Source organism: Neomonachus schauinslandi, chromosome 10 (genome assembly GCF_002201575.2).
Source record: "Neomonachus schauinslandi chromosome 10, ASM220157v2, whole genome shotgun sequence".
NCBI classification, from domain to species: Eukaryota; Metazoa; Chordata; class Mammalia; order Carnivora; family Phocidae; genus Neomonachus; species Neomonachus schauinslandi.
In genome coordinates this window covers 66,236,638-66,257,964 of record NC_058412.1, presented here as the reverse complement: position 1 = coordinate 66,257,964, position 21,327 = coordinate 66,236,638, and the positions used below count along the sequence as shown (strand labels likewise).

General features: G+C 39.9%; 2 protein-coding genes and 1 non-coding gene across 6 annotated transcripts in view; all 3 read left to right on the top strand.

Annotated features, from left to right (window-relative positions):
- Window positions 1-19,618, top strand: part of ERLEC1 (endoplasmic reticulum lectin 1) — a 42,125-nt gene extending 22,507 nt beyond the window's left edge. For 2 of the 4 annotated variants that reach the window (XM_044918908.1, XM_021701279.1), the window contains 4 exons: window positions 2,700-2,824; window positions 4,366-4,443; window positions 5,411-5,486; window positions 7,823-8,724. In XM_044918908.1, coding sequence (XP_044774843.1) covers window positions 2,700-2,824; window positions 4,366-4,443; window positions 5,411-5,486; window positions 7,823-7,894 — 351 coding nt within the window. In that variant the 3' untranslated portion in view covers window positions 7,895-8,724. Of the gene's footprint in view, window positions 1-2,699; window positions 2,825-4,365; window positions 4,444-5,410; window positions 5,487-7,822; window positions 8,725-13,853; window positions 13,961-19,447 lie in introns of those variants that run through there. The other 2 variants (XM_044918906.1, XM_044918907.1) reach the window with 2 other exon arrangements.
- Window positions 19,522-19,881, top strand: LOC110590414 (60S ribosomal protein L12-like). The gene has a single exon (XM_044919017.1). It carries the CDS (start codon window positions 19,522-19,524, stop codon window positions 19,879-19,881), a length of 360 nt encoding a protein of 119 aa, XP_044774952.1.
- Window positions 19,882-19,935: 54 nt separating this feature from the next.
- On the top strand, window positions 19,936-20,008 carry TRNAQ-UUG. The gene has a single exon. It is a non-coding gene; the product is annotated as a tRNA-Gln (tRNA).
- Window positions 20,009-21,327: the final 1,319 nt, after the last annotated feature.

The window sequence follows — 21,327 nt, the reverse complement described above, 5'->3', positions numbered from 1 at the left end:
ATCCAGATAATACCCAATGGCTTTTTTTTAAATTAAAGGAATATATTCCAGAAATTTAAAATGAATAGTAAAATTCTCCTCCACCATTGTCCTATTTCCTAAAAGTAATTGCTGTTAACATTTTCTTAGTTAACCCTCCACAAGAAAAAAAAAAAAATGCATATACATAAATGTTAGTATAACTAGTAAATGCACTGTTCTGCACTTACTCTTTTCAATTAGTATCTTGGAGATCTTTCCGTGCCAGCAACAGCTGATCTCATTCTTTTCAGCAGGTACAGAGGATTATGTTTATACCCCCAATGTATTTAGCCAGATCTCTCCTGACAGACCTTTGAATTATTTCCAGTTTTTGCTGTGATAGCATCTTAGGGAGCATTTATAAATAGTGTTGGTAAACCTTTGTAAGTATATTCATAAGGCACATTTCTAGCAACAGACTTGCTAGGTCAAAATATATGCATACTGAATATTGCCTTCTAGGGACGCCTGGGTGGCTCAGTTGGTTAAGCATCTGCCTTCGGCTCAGGTCATGATCCCAGGGTCCTCAGGCTCCTTGCTCAGAGGGGAGCCTGCTTCTCCCTCTGCCTGCCGCTCCACCTGCTTGTGCTCTCTCTCTGACAAATAAATGAATAAAATCTTTTTTCTCTCTTTTTTTTTTTATTAACATATAATGTATTATTTGTTTCAGGGGTACAGGTCTGTGATTTATCAGTCTTACACAATTCACAGCACTCACCATAGCACATACCCTCCCCAATGTCCATCACCCAGCCACCCCATCCCTCCCACCTCCCTCCACTCCAGCAATCCTCAGTTTGTTTCCTGAGATTAAGAGTCTCTTATGGTTTATCTCCCTCTCTGATTTTGTCATTTCATTTTTCCCTCCCTTCCTGCATGATCCTCTGTCTTGTTTCTCAGATTCCTCATATCAGTGAGATCATGTGATAATTGTCTTTCTCTGATTGACTTATTCGCTTAGCATAATACCCTCTAGTTCCATGCACATTGTTGCAAATGGCAAGATTGCATTTAAATAAATAAAATCTTTAAAAATATAGATATAAAAAAAGAACATTGCCTTCCAAAAGGTTGTAAGTCATTCCCATTAACAATGACTTTAAAACACACACACACTGACTTTTTCCCCATACACTTGCCAACACTAGGTTTTATCAGACTCATTTTGCCCAAGGTCATATAACCTACAAGTTTCTGAGGGACTCTGCTAGGAGCTTTGGGAGATAAACAAATATTAGTAGCTAACAAATACGATACTCATTGTATACCAGACACTGTTCTAAGTATGCATATTAACTCGATCCTCATAACAACCCTAAGAGGTGACTATTGTTCTTCCAAGGTGAGGAAATAGAAGCAATGATTTAGTAACTTGCCTAAAACCACATAGGTAGTAAATGATGAAACCAGAATGCTAACGCAGGCAGTCTTTCTCCATATCCAGCCTCTTAAACACTTCACTATGCAACTTTAGTCCCTGTCTATCTAGTAACTTACAGTCTGGTTGCTAAAAGAATGTTAAATTGTTGTCTCTTGCCCTGGGCAGTAAGCCCTGCTAGCAGCAGTGGCTGTGTCTGTTTCATCTACCACTGTAAGGGTTTCTAATTCTACCCAACAGATGTACGCTAGTGCTCAGCAGTGCCTGGCATAAAATATGAAGAAGGAAAGGAAGACAGGAAGGAAGGGAAGGGAGAGGAAAGAAAAGAAGAGAGAAGGAAGGAAGTCCACATATAAGACAGTATAATAGTGTTTAAAAAAATTAACAGAATGGGGAAGGGGGTTTCTGAACAGACATCTTGATACAGAAATAAGCATGGTGTCAAATGAGCGTGTGAATACACGTATAATTTGCAGATTGGCATTTGTAAGAGTGGAAATAGGATGAAGATAGGCTCAGTGGGTCTGCAGGTAAGAGATATAGGCCAGAGATTTAATTGAGAATCACGGTAGTAGGGCGCCTGGGTGGCTCAGTTGGTTAAGCATCTGACTTTTGATCTCAGCTCAGGTCATGATCTCAGGGTTGTGAGTTCAAGCCCCGCATTGGGCTCCATGCTGGGTGTGGAGCCTACTTAAAAAAAAAAAAGAAGAATCAGTAGTATGCAGGCATATCATTTAGGTATGAGAAATTAAACTCATTGGAAATGTAGAGGAAGAGTCTGAAGCCAAGAACATCTCCAGGAAAACAGTGGACAAAACCAATAGATGTACGGGAGGAAGGAAATAAAAGAGTCAAAGATAACTGCATGTGGAGCTAGCTGACGAGAAAGTAGTTACATTGTTCAGAGAAACAAGGGAACAAAGAAGATAATGAGCTCAAATGTCTACTCATCAGGTTTGACTAGCATTGTTTGACTAACATCTAAACACCCATCTGTGGGCGCCTGGTGGCTCAATCGTTACGTGTCTGCCTTGGGCTCAGGTCATGATCCCAGGGTCCTGGGATCGAGCCCCACATTGGGCTCCCTGCTCCGCGGGAAGCCTGCTTCTCCCTCTCCCACTGCCCCTGCTTGTGTTCCCTCTCGCTGTGTCTCTATCAAATAAATAAATAAAATCTTTAAAAAATAAACACCCATCTGCAGTGTGCAGGTGAAGATAAGGACTATAACTTATAGGCCATCAGGATAAATGTCTACTTGATGATATCAAGGATTCATCACAAATATTTTTTCCTATATTAGGACAAAGATAGTGGGAAGACCTCTGTGGTTGTGGGTACATGGAACCAAGAAGAGCATATTGAATGGGCTAAGAAGAATACTGCTAGAGCCTATCACCTTCAAGATGATGGTACCCAGTCAGTCAGGTAAAGATTAACCTTATTTGCCTTTGGATCTGATTAGTAGAATATTTAAAACTCAGAATATTGAAAAGCATAAAATTTAAACACTTAAGTAAAATCTCTGGTCAGTTTTTTTCAGGGACATCTTTTAAATTAGTTTTCTTTTCTAAGGTAATAGTTAAGAACACAATTTCTGAAGGTGGTGGCGGGGGCGGGCCTGGATTCAAATGCTGGCTCTTCACTTACCACCTTGGGCAAATTACATAATCTTCTTAAGTCTCACTTTTCTTGTCTACTAGTATTTGCCTCAAAGGACTGTTAGGACACTTAAACAATCATATATGTAACACATAGTGCGTGGCAACAGCATGCAATAAGTTCTGGCCGCTGCCTTTAAAGCGGTGGTGGTGTGATAATGAGAGTGCTGGTGGCTGGCCTTCGTGACAGACACTGGCTCACTTCCAGCCAGTAGGTCTGAGGCTGTTAGAAAGCATTGCCTCTTTCATGTGTCCTCTTTACCTTTTTAAGTTAGTTAATTCTATGTAAATATACTCTAGCATTTCCCTTTGTTACTTTACCTCTATGAGGTTATGATTGAAAATAAAGAGTGGCTTTCTGAAAAACTACCTCACAACTTCTTTGAGTTATATAGGTGTATCTTGTTACAGCAGAAATAAATTAAGCTCTTATTTTCCAAGAATAACTAAGCTTTAGATTTTCTTGTAGTCCTCTTACCTGGCGAATTTTAAATTATTCATTCTTTCTCTTTCTTGGGTATTAACTTTGTCCTTCCTAGCACTGATGGCATTGGGAGACTCTGTTTTTAGAACGTGCTGACTTCAGGGCGCCTGGCGGGCTCAGTCCATAGAGCGTGGGACTCTCGATCTCAGGGTTGTGAGTTCGAGCCCCACGTTTGGTTAAAAATAAAATCTTAAAAAAATAGAATGTGTTGACTTCTTGGGCTGACCAAAATCAAAGTTAGCAAAATTAAGAGATGGGCATTTAAGTATTAGAATATACTAAACAGATGGACTTTTCTTATGTTCATGTATGTTTCATGTGAAAGTAGTTCATGATATCATGAGCAATAAGTACTGAATCACAGGAGCATAAGGCTAGCTAAATTAAAAATATCCTGCTCATTTGGAATTTGTAGGTTAACCTAGGCTGTACTTTTGTATACCTGCATGACAGTATTTTCATGAGTGGAGCTGGCTGGAGGATGGCAAGGAGAGAAAACTGCCACAAAGTAAACAATATACAGGGCTGAGGAAATGGTTCACTTCAGAAGGACTTTTTAAAAAACACTTTAACCTTAACTATTTGTATCCAAATAAATAATATGCAAATTGAAGATTATTCTTATTAATTAAATCATTCCAAAGTATCTAAATTTTGTATTCTCCTTATAGAATCTGAAAACCTTTCTCTGTGACATGACCCTAAAAATATTTTATAACTAATGCAAAACTGATCCCTCTAACCATGTTCTCACCCTCCCCATTACAGTTACCCTGAATTAACGAAGTTTAGGTTAATAAAACGTGTGTGTTTCTCTGGTTTAGGATGGTGTCACATTTTTATGGGAATGGAGATATTTGTGATATAACTGACAAACCAAGACAGGTCACTGTGAAACTAAAGTAAGTTGGACCATCAACTCATGCTTTGTGCTTCTCTTTTATCTGCTTCCAATGGGCAAAAGTTTATATAAATATAAAATATAATTGTGAGTCATTATATTTATGCATAATAATGTGTGGATTAATTTTATATAAAATTATTACTTTATTCTAAAATAGTAAAATTGGGGCATCTGGCTGGCTCAGTCAGTGGAGCATGCGACTCTTGATCTCAAGGTTGTGAGTTCAAGCCCCACATTGGTTGTAGAGATTAAAGAAAGAGAGAGAAAGAGAGAAAGAAACTTTAAAAGATACAGAAAGAAAATCGTTTTTAAAAATAAAATATTGGGGCACCTCGGTGACCAGCTCTTGGTTTCAGCTCAGGTCGTGATCTCAGGATCATGAGACTGAGCCCCACATCTGGCTCCATCCTTAGGGTGGAGTCTACTTGAGGTTCTCTCCCTCTACCCCTTCCCCCATTCACTCACATGCTCTCTCTCTCTATAATATAAATTAAAATCTTTAAAAATAAATAAAATATTAAAATTATTTTAATATAATTATATTATTTGTAAGTTATAATGATTTTTAAATTATATTATTTCAGGTATTATATTAAATTATACAGGGCCACTTACATAAGATTTGTATAGCTTAAAAGGAAAACAATTAAAAATACTTTTGTACAGGGCACCTGGGTGGCTCATTTGGTCAAGCATCTGACTCTTGATTTCAGCTCAGGCCCTGGTCACAGCGTCATGAGATCAAGGCCCACGTCAGGCCCCAGGCTTAGCTCGGAGTCTGCTTGGGATTCTCTCTCCCTCTCCCTCTGCTCCTTCTCACCCCCCCCCCACCCCGTCCCAACTTATACATGTGCGCACGTGCACACGCTCTCCCTCTCTCTCAGTTAATTAATTAATTAAGCCTTTCTAAAAATAAAAATACTTTGTGTGGTTTGGGCAGTACTTTAAAGTGCTCTCTGTTTCAGGTGTAAAGAATCAGATTCTCCTCATGCTGTTACTGTATATATGCTAGAGCCTCACTCCTGTCAGTATATCCTTGGGGTAAGTAAAAAAATAATACTCAGGGGGTGCCTGGGTGTCTCAGTCGGTTAAGCGACTGCCTTCGGCTCAGGTCATGATCCCAGGGTCCTGCTCAGCGGGAAGCCTGCTTCTCCCTCTACCTCTCCCCCTGCTTGTGTTCCCTTTCTCGCTGTGTCTCTCTCTCTCAAATAAATAAATAAAAAATCTTTAAAAAAAAAATAATACTCAGGAATTCAGTTTGAAAACATGTTTCAGTTTTTAGCATTGAGTCTTGAAAAGAGCTTCAGTAATCTCCAAAATTTAATATAGCCCTCATACTATCTCTGTAAAAGCTATAATCTTTTTTATTGAGGTACAATTTACAAAAAATAAAATGCAGAGATCTTAAGTGTTGAGTTTGATATATTTTGATAATTTTATATACCCATGGAACTATCACCCAAAACAAGGTATCTATCACTGCAGAAAAATTTTTTATACCCCTTTTATGTCAATACCCCAACCCCCACAGATACCCCTTTCTGCTTTCTGACATCATAGAGTAGTTTTGCCTGTTTTTTGATTCCACATGAATGGGATCATATAGTATATAGTTTTTTATGCCTGCCCTCTTTGACTTGGCATGTTTTTCAGACTCACCCATGTCACTCCAGTATTTCATTCTCTTTTTATTACTGAATAGTATTCATTTGTATAAGTATACCACACTTGCTTATCCATTCTTCTATATAGACATTTAGATTGTTTCTCATTTTTTATTATGTGAATAAGGCTGCTATGAACATTTTTTTTTATACGTCGTTTTGTGATCATGTATTTTCTTTCCTTTGGGTAAGTACCTAGGTGTGGAATTGCTGAATCATAGATTAGATATATGTTTAGCTTTTATCAAATAGTTATCGAAATGGTTGTACCATTTTACATTCCTACCAGTAATATATGAGAGTCCAGTTGCTCTACATCCTCCCCAACGTTTGGTATTGTAAGTCTTTTTTCTTTTAACCACTTTATTTTTTTTTAAGATTTTATTTATTTATTTGTTTGTTTGTTTGACAGAGAGAGAGGGAACACAAGCAGGGGGAGTGGGAGAGGGAGAAGCAGGCTTCCGCTGAGCAGAGAGCCTGATGCGGGGCTCGATCCCAGGACCCTGGGATCATGACCTGAGCCGAAGGCAGACGCTTAACGACTGAGCCACCCAGGCGCCCCTCTTTTAGCCACTTTAGTCATTTTAGTGTGTTTCCCATATGGAAAATGGTGATGAGCACCTTTTCATGTGATGATTCATTCATAGATTTTTGTGAAGTATCTAGCCAAGTTTTTTTTAATGAAAAATTATTCTGACACTTACTGAAACAGTGTTTATTCAGGACTGTTGGCAATAAGTGTGTCAAGACTTTCACAATAGGAGAGAGAGATCCAGCTTAACTCTACATGTGGCAAAGACAGCTGGGGACGTACAGCCAGTGAGCAGAAGGTGGCAGGGTTGGGGGTGGCACAATGGATGGAAAATTACTAAGAGGAGACATCAACTTAACTGACTTGACAGGATTATTGCTGAAGGCAGGCCAGGATGATCAGCTATCAAAGGTGAGAGACGAGGAATTTGATCCGATATGGGATGGATGATTAGTTGTTGAGGCTAAGGGGTTCTCTCTACACTGACTTATCAGGATTCTTGCGACAGCTGGACTCAGCAGGCCCAAGACGGCACAAATACAAGAAGAGGCCTAGTTGAAAAGAGGAATTAGGGAACCTGACTTCAGTTTGGTCGAGGAGACTCTGTCATCTGTTAGTCTTTTACCCATTTTTATTGTTTTATTTGTCTTCTTATTTCTAGGAGTTCAAATATATTCTGGATATGAGTTATTTTATTTTTTATATTTTTATATTTATCATATCTGGATATGAGTTCTTAATTTATAGTGCATACTTCTTTTCCTCAATCTGTGGCTTACCTATTTATTTTCCTAATGTCTTTTGATGAGCAAAAGTTTATTTGATAAAGTTTATTTTAATCAGTTTTTCCCTTTTATGGCTAATGCTTTATTTTGTTCTAAGAAATGCTGCCACCCAAAGTCATGAAAATATTATCCTGTATTTCTATCTAGGAACTTCATGGTCCTGCCTTTGGTTATATGATGCCTAGCAGTGGCTTTCTCTGTATGTTTCCTGATCAGAGTTCACAGAGCTTTTTGCATTTATGGGTTGATATTATTCATCAACTTTTGAAAAATTTTACATTTTTGTGAATATACATTTAACAAATTTATACACATGTATTCATACAGAAGAACACTAAATAAAGAAAGTATTCAGTTTAGCAACTTTTTAATGGCTTTATTGTTTTTGTTCTTTAGGTTGAATCTCCAGTGATCTGTAAAATCTTAGATACAGCAGATGAAAATGGACTTCTTTCTCTCCCCAACTAAAGGATGATAAAGTTTGGGGAAAGAAAAAATCATTGACAGTCATGATTTCTGTCTGACCATGTGTCTCACTGTAGAGTTCCCAGCCGTTGAACCTCATCTGAAGGATCGTATAAAAGGACTCTCAACCACTTTGTGAATATGTATGTGTATATAAGAGGTTATTGATAAACTTCTAAGGCAGATAATTGTCTCACTTCTTTCATTTCTCTTGTGTCCCATGAACTGATTGTGTTTTTTGCTTGGATAATGTGATTCCAAAATAAATCTAATCCAAGCAATTTAGAGTCCAGCCTAATGAAATGTCATAATTGTACCTATTGGAAGTTTTTAATAGATTTATTATGTAAATTATAGTATATATAAGTAGTTAATGAAGTAAAGATAATGAAGAAGGAAACTGATAGGAGGTTGTTTAAATGGGAGACCATGTAAAATATGTAAATTCTAGTGCCTGAAATCCTTTCAACAAATTTTTATTTAGCAACTCCTCTCTACTAGGTGTTAAGCTAGAAACTGGGCACATGGTAGAGCCTCACAACATTTAAGTTTTCTTCACTTCTGTTAATCTCAAGAAACTCTTACTTGTAATAGGTAGTTTCTCTCTTGGAACTTTTATCTATTTCTTTCTCCTTGATGTGAATGTGTTTTCCCCCAAGGTGTGTACCTGCTGTAGACAGAGATTCCTCTCTCTTGACTTAGAATGGTTTACTCCAACAAAACACACTGTGCTGCAGCCATTCTTTGTACCTACCTACTGTATACTACAGATTTTAGTTCTGGACAGTTTTACAGCACAGTATTTATTTTAAAGTGAATAAAATGTTCACAAGCAGTGTTGCCATGTACTCAATGGTAGATTATTCATTTCCTTTATTTTCTCCATTACCATGTTGCACAGAACATTATCCTGTTGTATTTTGGATGTGCGTATCTAAACAAGGACAGAAAAGTGGCTATAAAATACTTGACTTTTCCTCCTTTTCAGTAGTTCTGGCCAAAGATATTTTAGTTTGAGAAATGGTTAATGCAATTGATTATTGCAGGGCTGTTTGTAGATTTTAGTACAAAGCAGTGCATTATATAAAGAGCACAGACATTGCATTCACACCAAAGTCCAGATACTCTCTTTAACTTACTAGCTGTGTGATCCTGCATAGATCATTTAACCATTTTCAGCCTCACCTCCTCTGGTAGAGAGACTACTTACTTTAGAAGGTAGTTGTAGCAGTGCATTAATTTCACTGTAAGTAAAAAGCCTAGGCCCAATACTGGGTACCAGGTTCCCAGTAAGAGTTAGTTTATTTCCTAATATTGCCCTTGTCTCCTATTAATGTAATAAGATCAGAGACCAAAGCCATTAAAATTTATTTCTTTAGGGGCGCCTGGGTGGCTCAGTCAGTTAAGCGTCCAATTCTTAATTTCAGCTCACATTTTGATCTCAGGGTTATGGGATTGAGCCCCCCCCCCCCCGCCCCTTCTCGTGTACTCTCTCTCTCTCTAATATGTAAATCTTTAAAAACAAAAGATTCTCTCCCTCTCTCCTCCCCCGTCTTGCACGCTCTCTCTAAACAGAAAAAAAAAAAATTATTTCTTTAATAAATTATAAAATCATACTTCTTATATCAATGAATTAAGACAAACAGAATTACCCACATTTAGATTTATAGGTATAAGAAGGGAGGGAGTGAGAATTGTGAAAGGTTAGTGCCAGCAGATACTTTTAGAATATTTAGGTCAAATTCTTCTCTTAAAAAGGGGAAGGGGGGAGAGAAAAATCTAAAAAACTGTATTGGATAGTTTACTGCAGAAGATTCTTAAAAACAGAAGTTGTAATTATTTCAAAATAAAAAGTTAAAAAAAGTAAGTCAGCTTTCTGTTTGGCTAACAGCTTGAACTTCTTAGAAGGAAGGGCTGGGTCAGCTATCTCCATCTTCCTTCTAAATCTTGGGTCCCTTACCAGTGGTCTGTGAAATCTCCTTTGAGCTCTGAATTGTGTGCTGCCGCCTCTGCTGGGCAGGCTGCCTCTCTTCTGTAGACGTAGCCGAGTTCCTAATAGGGAGGGGAAAGGGCTCAGCTGTAATACGCCTAACGCACTTGGAGAAGTCTGTTAAGGTGGGTGCTGTCCCAGAGCTACCTGATCAGATCCGTTAGGGCAGAGTATATCCTGGATTTTAAATATGCTTCCTGAGTGATCCTCTTTATTTTAAATATATTCTTCCAGTGAGAATCGCTAACTTAGGAACTTCATTTCTAACAATTTCACACATTCTAACCCTCCTGATTAGGGTTTCAGGAAAATAACTAGTAGCTCATCTTTACCGGAAGATTGGGACACGACTTACCTTTTTTTTAGCTTTACCTGCCTTTCTTCAAGTCACCACTAGATGGGGCCTCTGCCCAGCTCTAGTTTATATCCTTAAGAACTTGCCGAAAGGAACTTTGGGAACAAAGGGCAACAAATTACCTCAGTTACCTGAATAGTAAGCTCTGTGTACAGCCCCTGGTGAACAATACTTCTCGCTCAGTCTGATCTACAAAGGCCTGACCTGATTTCTGACAATTCTTAAACTTCCTAGTACACAATCAGGCCAAATTGTTGACCTAGTAGCACCAAAGATCTAACATAAAAGGGCTTAAGTTAAACAGGAAAATGAACATCAAGACTTAAATTTTGAATAAATAGGACATGAAATCACAGTTTCGAATGAAAATAAAGGGGCGCCTAGGTGGCTTATCGTTAAGCGTCTGCCTTCAGCTCAGGTCATGATCCCAGGGTCCTGGGATGGAGCCCCGCATTGGGCTCCCTGCTCGGCTGGAGTCTGTCTGCTTCTCCCTCTGCTGCTCCCCCTACTTGTGTTCCTGCTCTCGCTGTCTCTCTAATAAATAAAATCTTTTTATAAAAAAATGAAAATAAAATATCAGCTACCCTAGGATCTGATTTTAAATTCCCTTCCTAGTTTAAGTTGTTGAAGTAAAAGTTTTCAAAATATGTTGCCATGGTGACATGGCTTAAGGGAATATCCATTTCTCCATTTCTTTTTTTCAGTTGTTTCACAGGGGTAGTAGAGGAACCAGGGCCAACTACATACCCAGTGGCATGCTTTGTTTCAGACGCCGGTAGTCTTAAAGTAGGTTGTACAAGCAGGCAAGATGATCCAATGCATTATGGGGAAAAAATACTAGAAATTCTACAAAATTTCATCTGTGAAAAAGGAATTAAGCTTTTTTTATTTAATATTTAATGGGTGAACTTACAGTAGTATACAGAGTCATTCATAAATCAGGTTTTGTTTAATAGAACATCAAACGACTCAAGGGAAGGGTAAGCATTACATGTGTAGAGGAGGTGATAGAGATACCGTCATTATTTACTTCCACCATATACAGCATTGTAGGTTAAATTAATGCCTCCATCACCTTTCAGAAAATGGAATTGTCACTTTAAATATTAGCATCAAGACCATGCATTATTAGGTATATAACCAATCAGAATTAAGGTGAGAGGTTAACAGGTTACTTTCACCTGTGCCGTGGCTCTAATCACTGTGGTCCTGGTATCTCACAAGGCCTCTCTAGTAGAAATAACAGGGTTTTTTTTTAATGCTTCTTTGCAGTGTCAGGAAGAATGAGCATGCTTTCCTCACTGGCAGTTAGAAGAAACCACAGTATGAAGACTACTGGAATTCCATTCTTTCTTTAACACTTAGAGAAAATAAAAAACAAAAAACTCTGACAATCTCAAAACTCAAAAGAAGAAAGGCAAAATTACTAACAAATGGAATATAGGGCTTATAGTGTTTTGTGTCCATACCTATTTGTAAATTTTTAAGCTGAATTTTAGTCTTTTTTACATTTGAAACAAAAAGTGTTCACCAAAAGCAAGTAAATCTAGCAGAACTTATGGAAATGGTAACCATCTCAACTATGGAAGACATTTATGAGACTGTAAAATAATACTAAACATCTCGTCTAATCACATACAACAGTATGTATTTCAAATCTATTAAATTGCTTTCCAGTACTTTTCAATAGAGTACATTGTACTTTGCCTTGAATTTAAGAAAAAAATAGTTTCCTGTGGAGCCTGGGTGGCTCAGTCGTTGGGCATCTGCCTTCGGCTCAGGTCATGATCCCAGGGTCCTGGGATCAAGCCCCGCATCGGGCTCCACATCGGGCTCCCTGCTCAGTGTGAAGCCCTCTTCTCCCTCTCCCACTCCCCCTGCTTGTGTTCCCTCTCTCGCTGTATCTCTCTCTGTCAAATAAATAAATCTTAAAAAAAAAGAAAGAAAAAATACAGTTTCCTGTATAGTACATAATTTTGATTTTGTAAATCTGTAATATTAAAGGTCAGACTCTCAGGGGAGTGGGAGATCCAGGCTTCCAGCTAAAGGGTAAGTCACGGGGATGAAAGGCACAGCATAGGGAATATAGTCAGTGGTGTAATAGCATTGTATGGTGACTGATGATAGCCATGCTTGTGGTGAGCAGAGCATAATGTATAGAGTTGTCAAATCATTATGCTGTGCACATGAAACCAATGTCACATTGTGTGTCAGCTATATTTCAGTTAAAAAACAAAAGTGCGGGACACCTGGGTGGCTCAGTTGGTTAGGCATCTGCCTTCGGCTCAGGTGGTGATCCCAGAGTCCTGCGATCAAGCCCTGCGTCGGGCTCCCTGCTCAGCCGGAAGCCTGCTTCTTCCTCTCCCTCTCCCTGCCACTCCCCCTGCTTGTGCTCTCTCTGACAAATAAATAAAATATTTAAAAAAAAAAAAAAAGTGCTCTACCACCAAAAATAAATTTTTTTCAAAAATCCTTGGAAGTCCAGCAACTTAAGGTTTAAAACCCAATTAGTCAAATCTACTCTTCTCTCTAAATTCACTCAAAATATAGCCCCAAATAGCAAACTTTGTTAGGTTCTAATAGCTTCCATGTTCTCAATAAAATACTAGTTTGCAAATTAGTCATCAGTGGTCCTTAATAACAGTAAAAGCAAATTTACACATTGAGAATTTTTTTTTTAAGATTTACTTATAGAGAGAGCAAGCACAAGCAGGGGAGGGGCAGAAGGAGAGGGAAAGAGAGAAAGAACCTCAAGCAGCTTCCCCACTGAGCACAGAGCCCCAATGCAGGGCTGGATCTCACAACCCTGAGATCAGGACACGCCAGCCAAAACCAAGAGTCGGACACTAAACCAACTGAGCCATCGAGGTGCCCCATAATTTACTCATTTAAGAATTCTATCAGAGCTCTAAATATTACCCATAGATTTGAAATGTTAATAGCTGGTCAAGGCAATCAGGAGTCATTTTCCCCCTGGATTAGTTTTTTTTGTCGTTTTTTTTTTTTTAAAGATTTTATTTACTTATTTATTTTAGAAAGACAGAGCATGAGCAGGGGGAGGGGCAGAGGGAGAGGGAGAGAATCTCAAGTGGACTCTGCATTGAGCGTGGAACCCAAGAGGGGGCTCATTCTCACGACCCGTGATCATGACCTGAGCTGAAACCAAGAGTCGGTCGCTTAAATGACTGAACCACCCGGGAGCCCCACCCCCTGGATTAATTTTTTTATTTATAGATTTTAGTGTTCTTAAGCCATAGTGACAGAAATCATTTGTTGGAAAAGCTTTTGTTAACCACCTCCAGGAAAGCGTTTCACCCCCAAAAAAGCCAGTTGTGAACAATCTTGAGTCTCAGATGATAGACTACCCCAGACTCTGCTTTTATAATAAAAATGATAGCTGCCACTTTCTGCACATTGATTAAATATTAGGCACTATCCTAAACACTTCAGACACCTTGTGATCACAACCCTGTGAGGTGGGCTTCCTATCTTTAACTCACAGATAAGAACAAAGAGGCTCAAACAGGAAAACTCAACTGCATGTGGCTGAGCCAGCTTTGGAATCAATTCAGAGTCCATGTTTGTAAGTAATATGCTATAGTGCTTTCTATTCACAGAATCAGCTTTTGCCCCGTGAACCTCTCTGTGCCATCACCTCCCACCTGAAGGAACACCCCCAAAGGACTCAGCAAAATGCTAAGCGAAATGATTGATTTTTGTCTTGGTTAAAGTATGGTACTCATTTTTTCCCATACAGTTTTTTTTTTTTTTTTAAATCATGGAACACCCACTAACTTCTCTTTAAGTTAATGCAACCCACAGTCTGGCAAATGGAAACTCACTAGTAAGATTAAAGTGTCACCTTGGGAATTCTGGCTCCGTTAAATGTCATCAAACCCTCCCTTCTCTGATAATCATTTGGTGTTGGTAAACAATGCAAGTGCACTGGCAATTTATCTAGAACCAGATTATATTTATTATATAAATGATAAAAATAATTCCTTCATCTTTTATTTATTGGTAAAGAATATATCTTATTTTTATTCTCAGACCTTTCTCCTCAGACCTTGCATAACACTGACACTCAACTAATATTTGCTGAATGAATGAATGAACACTCATCCTCTCCCTCTCTTACCCACACCTTATAAAATCTTCCCCAACTACAATTCCAAGGAGTTTCCTACAAGCTCTTATTTTTTTGAGTGTTTGGTACTTTGAGGAAAACAGTATTTTCCCCAGTTTTATAATGGTTGGGAAAGAAAAGGGAGAATTAATGACATGTCCCATTTGTAAACCTTTTCACTCAAATTCCGCACCACTCCCTAACAAGAAGACAGTGTCTGTGTCTCTATTTACCCCATTTGTGGGCCATGATTGAAGTAAAGTCCCTGATCTCTCAGGTCAAGAAAATATTTGAATTTTCCACCTCCAACTCCATGAACTATAAGACATTCCAGTTCCAAGGTACTCTGGATTCCTCAAAGAAAGTGTCTAACATTATGATTCTCTGTGAAGAACACAATTCCCAGCCATATCTTTCCTCATTGTAATATTAATAATAAGATCAGTTCTGGGGCTCCTGGGTGGCTCAGTCATTGAGCGTCTGCCTTGGGCTCGGGTCATGATCCCAGGGTCCTGGGATCGAGCCCCGCATCGGGCTCCCTGCTCGGCAGGAAGCCTGCTTCTCCCTCTCCCACTCCCCCTGCTTGTGTTCCCTCTCTCGCTGTGTCTCTCTCTGTCAAATAAATAAAATCTTAAAAATATAAAAAAAAAAAGATCAGTTCTTACCATTTCTTTGACATACTTTGTTTGTTGCCAAAGACAAACAAACGAGCAAGAAGCTTTCATAAGCCCTTGGTAATGTCAGATACGAAATGTGTTGAACCTTAAGCACTGACCCAGGTTATGAAACTTATCCCAGTGCCATAGGCCCAGAAGACAGGCACAAAGCAGTCTTTGTAGGTTGCTCCACTTTTGAAGGTCTATCTGGCATCTGAACAAGCTGCATTTTGCAAAACATCAGGCTTTGCATGAAAATCAAGGTTCCCACACTGGGAGTCGAATGAAAGATATCCCACTCATCAGCATGCTACAAGCAGCTGGAGGTTCAAGAAAGTGTCAAAAGGGCCAACATTCACATAAATGGAACTCAGAGAAACAAACTGAACTTATCGTGGCACCAGCTAAGTATATTTATAGAGAAGCAAAATTATCTGTTTACTGGAGTAGAGGAGGGAAAATTCATTCATTTCTCCATAAGTGATGAAGTGGTATTTTTACTTTGGCAAAATTAATCTCAAAGGCATTGGATCTAGAGAGATTACCTGTGAAATATCTCTTTATGGAAAGCAGGATTTCACTAAATCTGCAATCTTTTTTTTTTTTTTCAAATTGCCATATCCTTTAATAAAGGTAATTGGTATTCTCCCTCCTCTCCCTCCAAGAACCAGTTACCTCTTTTCTCCTTGAACTTCTCTGTGGTTGCTGAAGACTTTCCTTTCATCTTCAATGTCCTCAGGCTGCATAATGAGCCATAGAATTCCAGCGAGATGAATGCAGGTTGTCTGGCCACTCCTGGGCAGCCAGGGTGGTCCCCTGGGAAAAGAGGCCCTCAGAGCTGGTTCCCTGAGGAAACAGTCAGAAATCCTAAATCAAGACCCGTGTCCCCTTTCTTTTTTTTTAAAGATTTTATTTATTTATTTATTTATTTATTTGAGAGAGCGAGAATGAGAGAGAGAGAGAGAGCACATGAGAGGGGGGGAGGGTCAGAGGGAGAAGCAGGCCTCCCGCAGAGCAGGGAGCCCAATGTGGGGCTCGATCCCAGGACCCTGGGATCATGGCTTGAGCCGAAGGCAGACACGTAACGACTGAGCCACCCAGGCGCCCCTAAGACCTGTGTCCCCTTTCATCAGAGTCCTGCTGATAACCACCCTGGGAATGTAGAGAGGGATACAGAAAAACACCAAACATGGGGAAACTAAGCCAGCCAGATAGAGATTTGGGTTGATTATCACTTCCAGGCTTCAGCCATTCTATCATTATTTGACTCATTCATTCAACAGTTACACCCTCACAGCTCATCCAGGCCAAGGACTGAAAGGTACTAGGGATACAGTGCTGCACAAAATAGACATAATTTTTGCCCTATTAGTGCTTTATTCTAATGGGAAAACAGCCAGTAAACAATTATACATAACTGTTATGGACTGAATTGTGTCCCCTCCCACCCCCGCCCCCAAAAAATCGTATCTGAAGCTCTAACTCCCAATGTGACTCTATTTGCGGATAAGGTTTTAAGGAGGTAATTAAGGGCAAATGAGGTCAAAAGGGTGGAGCCCTAATCTGATAGGAATGGTGTCCACATAAGAGGAGGAGACATCCCGAGAGCCCCCGACCCCCAACACTCTCCCTCCCTCTCCCATCCCCTCTCTTTCCCTGCATGCACAGAGAAAGGCCATGTGAGGACACAATGAGAAGGTGATCTCCTACAAACCAGGGAAGGAGGGCTCACAAGAAATCAACACTGATGGTGTGTTGACCTTGGACTTCGGGCCTCCGGAATTATGAGGAAATAAATTTCTGTTACTTAAGCCACCTAGGCTGTGGTATTTTGTTATGGCAGCGCAAGCTGACTCATACAGTAGCATAATGTTGAGTAATGATAAGAAACATGAAAAGAATAAAATATGGCAGAAGGATAGACAGTGATGGAGTGAGAACTCTGTTGAGTATGGCAACTAGGAAAGGCCGGTGGGGAAGACCATTCCAGGCTGAAGTGTTTCTGGGGGAATTAATTCCCTGACATGGGAACAAAACTGAGTCATGTGAGAAAGAGCCAGAAAGCTTGTTGCATCCCAAACATATTAGGTAGGGTGCAAGTGAAAGCAAATGGGGACAGAGTGGAAACCAAGGGCCGGATCATTAGGGCCACACAGGTCGAGGCAAGGAGTTCAGATGTTGTTCTAAGTTTCAATCAGGAGAGTGGCAAACATGATTTACCTGCAGTGTCCCTAGTTACAAAGCAAGAAGACTGCAGGAGAGAGAGCCTGGAAGCTGGGAAATGGCTATGAGGCGGGTTTCATACTCCGAGGGAGAAATGATGGGCACGTGGGCTAGAGGGGATGGGGATGAAGAGCTAAGAAGTAATTGGATTCAGGGGCGCCTGGGTGGCTCCGATGGTTAAGTGTCTGCCTTCAGCTCAGGTCATGATCCCGGGATCCTGGGATCGAGCCTCACATCAGGCTCCTGGCTCGGCGGGGAGCCTGCCTCTCCCTCTCCCTCTGCCTCTCCCCCTGCTCATGGTCTCTCTCTCTCTGTATCTCTGTGTCTCAAATGAATAAATAAAATCTTAAAAAAAAAAAAAAGTAGTTGGATTCAGAGTTTATTTTCAAGATAATTCAGGATTTGTCCCAACGAATTGGATGCGATGTTCAAGAGAGTCAAGGACCCAACAAATTGACCTGTGCAACTGGGTAATTGCCATGCCATTTACTGAGATAATAAAACAGCAGGAGCCCCAAGTTTGGTAAAGAGTGGGGTTGAATCAAGAGTTCAGTTTTGCACACGTTAAAATTTGAGATGCCTATTAGCCATCCAAGTGGAGATGTTGAAGAGGCAATTGGATAGACCAGCATGGAGTTCAGGGAGGGGTTAGGACTAGAGATATAAAATTGAACGTCATTAGCATTTAAATGGTATGGAAAGCCAGAAGATGGAAAATCATCATAATTACTACCAGCACCTGCTTCTGAGTTTACAGATCCGTCTTTAGAGGTGGGGGGAGGGAATAGGGGGCTATTTTCCTATCTTCCTGCTCCTCCTTTCCTTTCTTCAGCCTCTCAAAGATTACTCCATCTGGCTTCAAGGGGTCATTGTGTTTGCTCCCATAAGTGACTTTGGCTCTCCTGCATCTCATCACATTTGGGCCACTGCAGCTGGGCTGAGCCCACTGAAGCTCAACCCGCAGTCACCTGCACCAGCAGAGTCCTCCAGATGGTGACGCTTGCCGCTTTGTGTTCTAGGCTCGGTCCAGGCCTAGCCTGGCCTCTCTAAAGCCTGGATCTCTAATGGAGATGAGCCTTTTCCTGGCAGCCTGCCTGTCTTTCTTACCATTCCATAGGCCTGGAATATTCACTGACTCTAGGCCTTCCTTCAGCTCCAGTAGGAGAATGGTGGCTCAAGTTTCTTTGGTGGGACCATAGGCTTCCTTTGTTAATGGAAAAGAAAAACAAAGCTTTTAGTGGATACGGGAGAAAACACAGGTCTCTCTGGGAGTCAAAAATCTCACTAGGTACACATTGCCCCTGAACTGTGAATGAAGAGGGTAGCTTTGAAAGGGGAGACTCCATGACCTGGCCTGGCTAGATTACGGAAGAATTATTTAAGAATGAGCTAAAATCACAAGTCAGATCTGGACAGGAACCCAAACCTGCCGGCACCCAAGGAGTGCTGCTAGTGGCCTAGAGTGGAAATCTTTGAACTAGGGTGTGAATAACTTGAAAATGAAAAAGGGAGGCTTACAGATGCTCATTCTTAGGACCCTAAAACTGAGCTGTTTAAGAATGCTTCTGTGCCAGGGCACCTGGCTGGTTCAGTTGGAAGAGCATGGGACTCTTGATCTTGGGGTTGTGAGTTCAAGCCCCACGTTGGGTGTAGAGATTACTTAAAATAAAAATCTTTAAAAAAAAAAAAAGGCTTCTGTGCTTTAACTCTGCAGGACCTCGTGTTGCTTTTTCTTCACCACTGCCCATCTGTTACTGCCCCCTTCCCACTTTGTAAAAGAATTCCCACCTGGAATCTTAGCAGGGGATTGCTCCCAGATGTAGAGTTCCTAACCAAGAAACAACTCAAAATATTAGTTTCAGGGTCGCCTGGGTGGCTCAGTCATTACGTGTCTGCCTTCGGCTCAGGTCATGGTTCCAGGGTCCTGGGATCGAGCCCCGCATCGGGCTCCCTGCTCCTCGGGAAGCCTGCTTCTCCCTCCCCAACTCCCCCTGCTGTGTTCCCTCTATCATTGTGTCTCCCTCTGTCAAATAAAAAAATAAAATCTTTTAAAAAAAATACTGGTTTCAAAGAAGGATCCTTAAAAAAAAAAAAAGGATCCTTAAATTATTTATCAAGAAACTGTAATTTTGAGCTTTTCCCCCAGCTTATATACCCCATATAGATTACCAATTCTAGGATACGTATTTTTGCTTTTGGCTTTTAGCTCGGAGGAGGCGAAGGTACAATTGTCTTTGGTCATCCTGAATCTGAGTTCATCCAAAACCAGCCACCTCCACCATGCTGCCTAAAATTTTTAGCCCCAACGAGATCAAAATCATATACCTGAGGTGTGCAAGTGGGGAAGTTGGTGCCATGTCTGCCTTGGCCCCGAAGATCGGCCCAGTGGGTCTGTCTCCAAAAATGATCAGTGATGACATCGCCAAGGGAACCAGAGATAGGAAGGGTCTGAGGATTACAGTGAAACTGACCATTCAGAACAGACAGGCCCAGATTGAAGTGGTACCTTCTGCCTCTGCCCTGATTATCAAAGTCCTCAAGAAACCACCAAAAGACAGAAAGAAGCAGGAAAACATTAAGCACAGTGGAAATACCACTTTTGATGAGATCATCAATATTGCCTGGCAGATGCAGCACTGATCTTGAGCCAGAGAACTCTCTGGAATCATTGAAGAGATCCTGGGGACTCAGGGCACCTGGCTGGCTCAGTCGGTAGAGCATGAGACTTTGGATCTCAGGACTGTAGGTTTGAACCCCACGTTGGGCATAGAGCTTACTTAAAAAAAAATTAAAACAAAAAAACCCACAATTATTTCATCTCTTAAGGAAGAAAATGCGGAGGGTCAACATATTGTTATCCATTGCGCAATAACCATCACTACTTTTCTCTGATGGTTTTCAAATGATTGGACGGGAAAGTAATAGTACTGCAATCTGATGTTCAGAAATGTTAGGGTTTTCAATATTTTTATTTTCCAAACATTATTTTAAAAGAACATTAAAAGCATCAGAAATACAAATCTGGCCTAAAGATTAACATCAGAAGGATTATAAAATGTTTGAAATACATCACATACTTTGCCTCACAGTAAAGCATCAAGAGAACTAATTAATATACCCTGCTAATAATTAGTCGTATTCAACTGAATTCTCATTATTTTTAGTTCTCAATATAGCCCTTATAGAGAAGTTATATATGTCTATCCACATCTCCCTCTATAGATAGACATATATAACTTACAAAGAGATAAGTTTTATCTATCTCTGTATCTCCACACAGATGTAGAGATAGATGTGAAGGAGGGCTAAGAATCTAGCCCAACATGTATTTCATGCAAGTTAAATCATCAATTTCTTGATGAGCATAAAGAGACTGAATACCTCATATGCGCATGCTTACTTTTCTTTATACTGTAACTTTTACCTCCCAAAGATGGGTCAAGTCATCTCAAACTCAAAGGTCATACAAGAAACCTGTCAGTTCAAATTTTACAAGTAGAAATCACTTTTAAAAAATCTTTTATTGAATCACACTGGAAATGCCTAGCCAAAAAAGAGATACATACCTTAAAAAGTATGAAGTATCTTCTTGATTAATCTTATTAATTATAAAGCTGTTTGGCTTACTGGAATAAATACCCAGTTCTAATTTAGACAAAAGTCTAATTCCTAATTAGAATTATCTTCAAATGATCTTGGGAGAGGATATTAGATTTCTTAGTTCTTTATTAAAAAGGGGTAATATACTAACCTATCTCATGGGAGTATTAATAATTGGAAACAGTGCTGTATTAAAAATATAAAAGCATAACTGAAATAGGTTATAGTGACTTCCAAAAATAGCACTCAATTACAAACAAGAAAAAAAATGTGACACAGTGGATATTTTCTCTTCTGTTAGAAAATTTAAATAGCAAAACTAAAGGAAGAAAAGGAGAGAAGGAAGGGAAGGACAAAGTCCTAAAAGGTGAATTTAAAAATAAAATAAAACCCATATCTCATACTTAAGCCTCACAAACAGAATGGTGGGTGCTGAAAGGCGGCTGTTGGATGAGGCTGCGCAGAGCTCCAGCTGAGCATCTACTG

Bases quoted from the DNA above. Each gene is read 5' to 3' on its own strand.
- LOC110590414 (XM_044919017.1), top strand. From the start codon at position 19,522: ATGCTGCCTAAAATTTTTAGCCCCAACGAGATCAAAATCATATACCTG.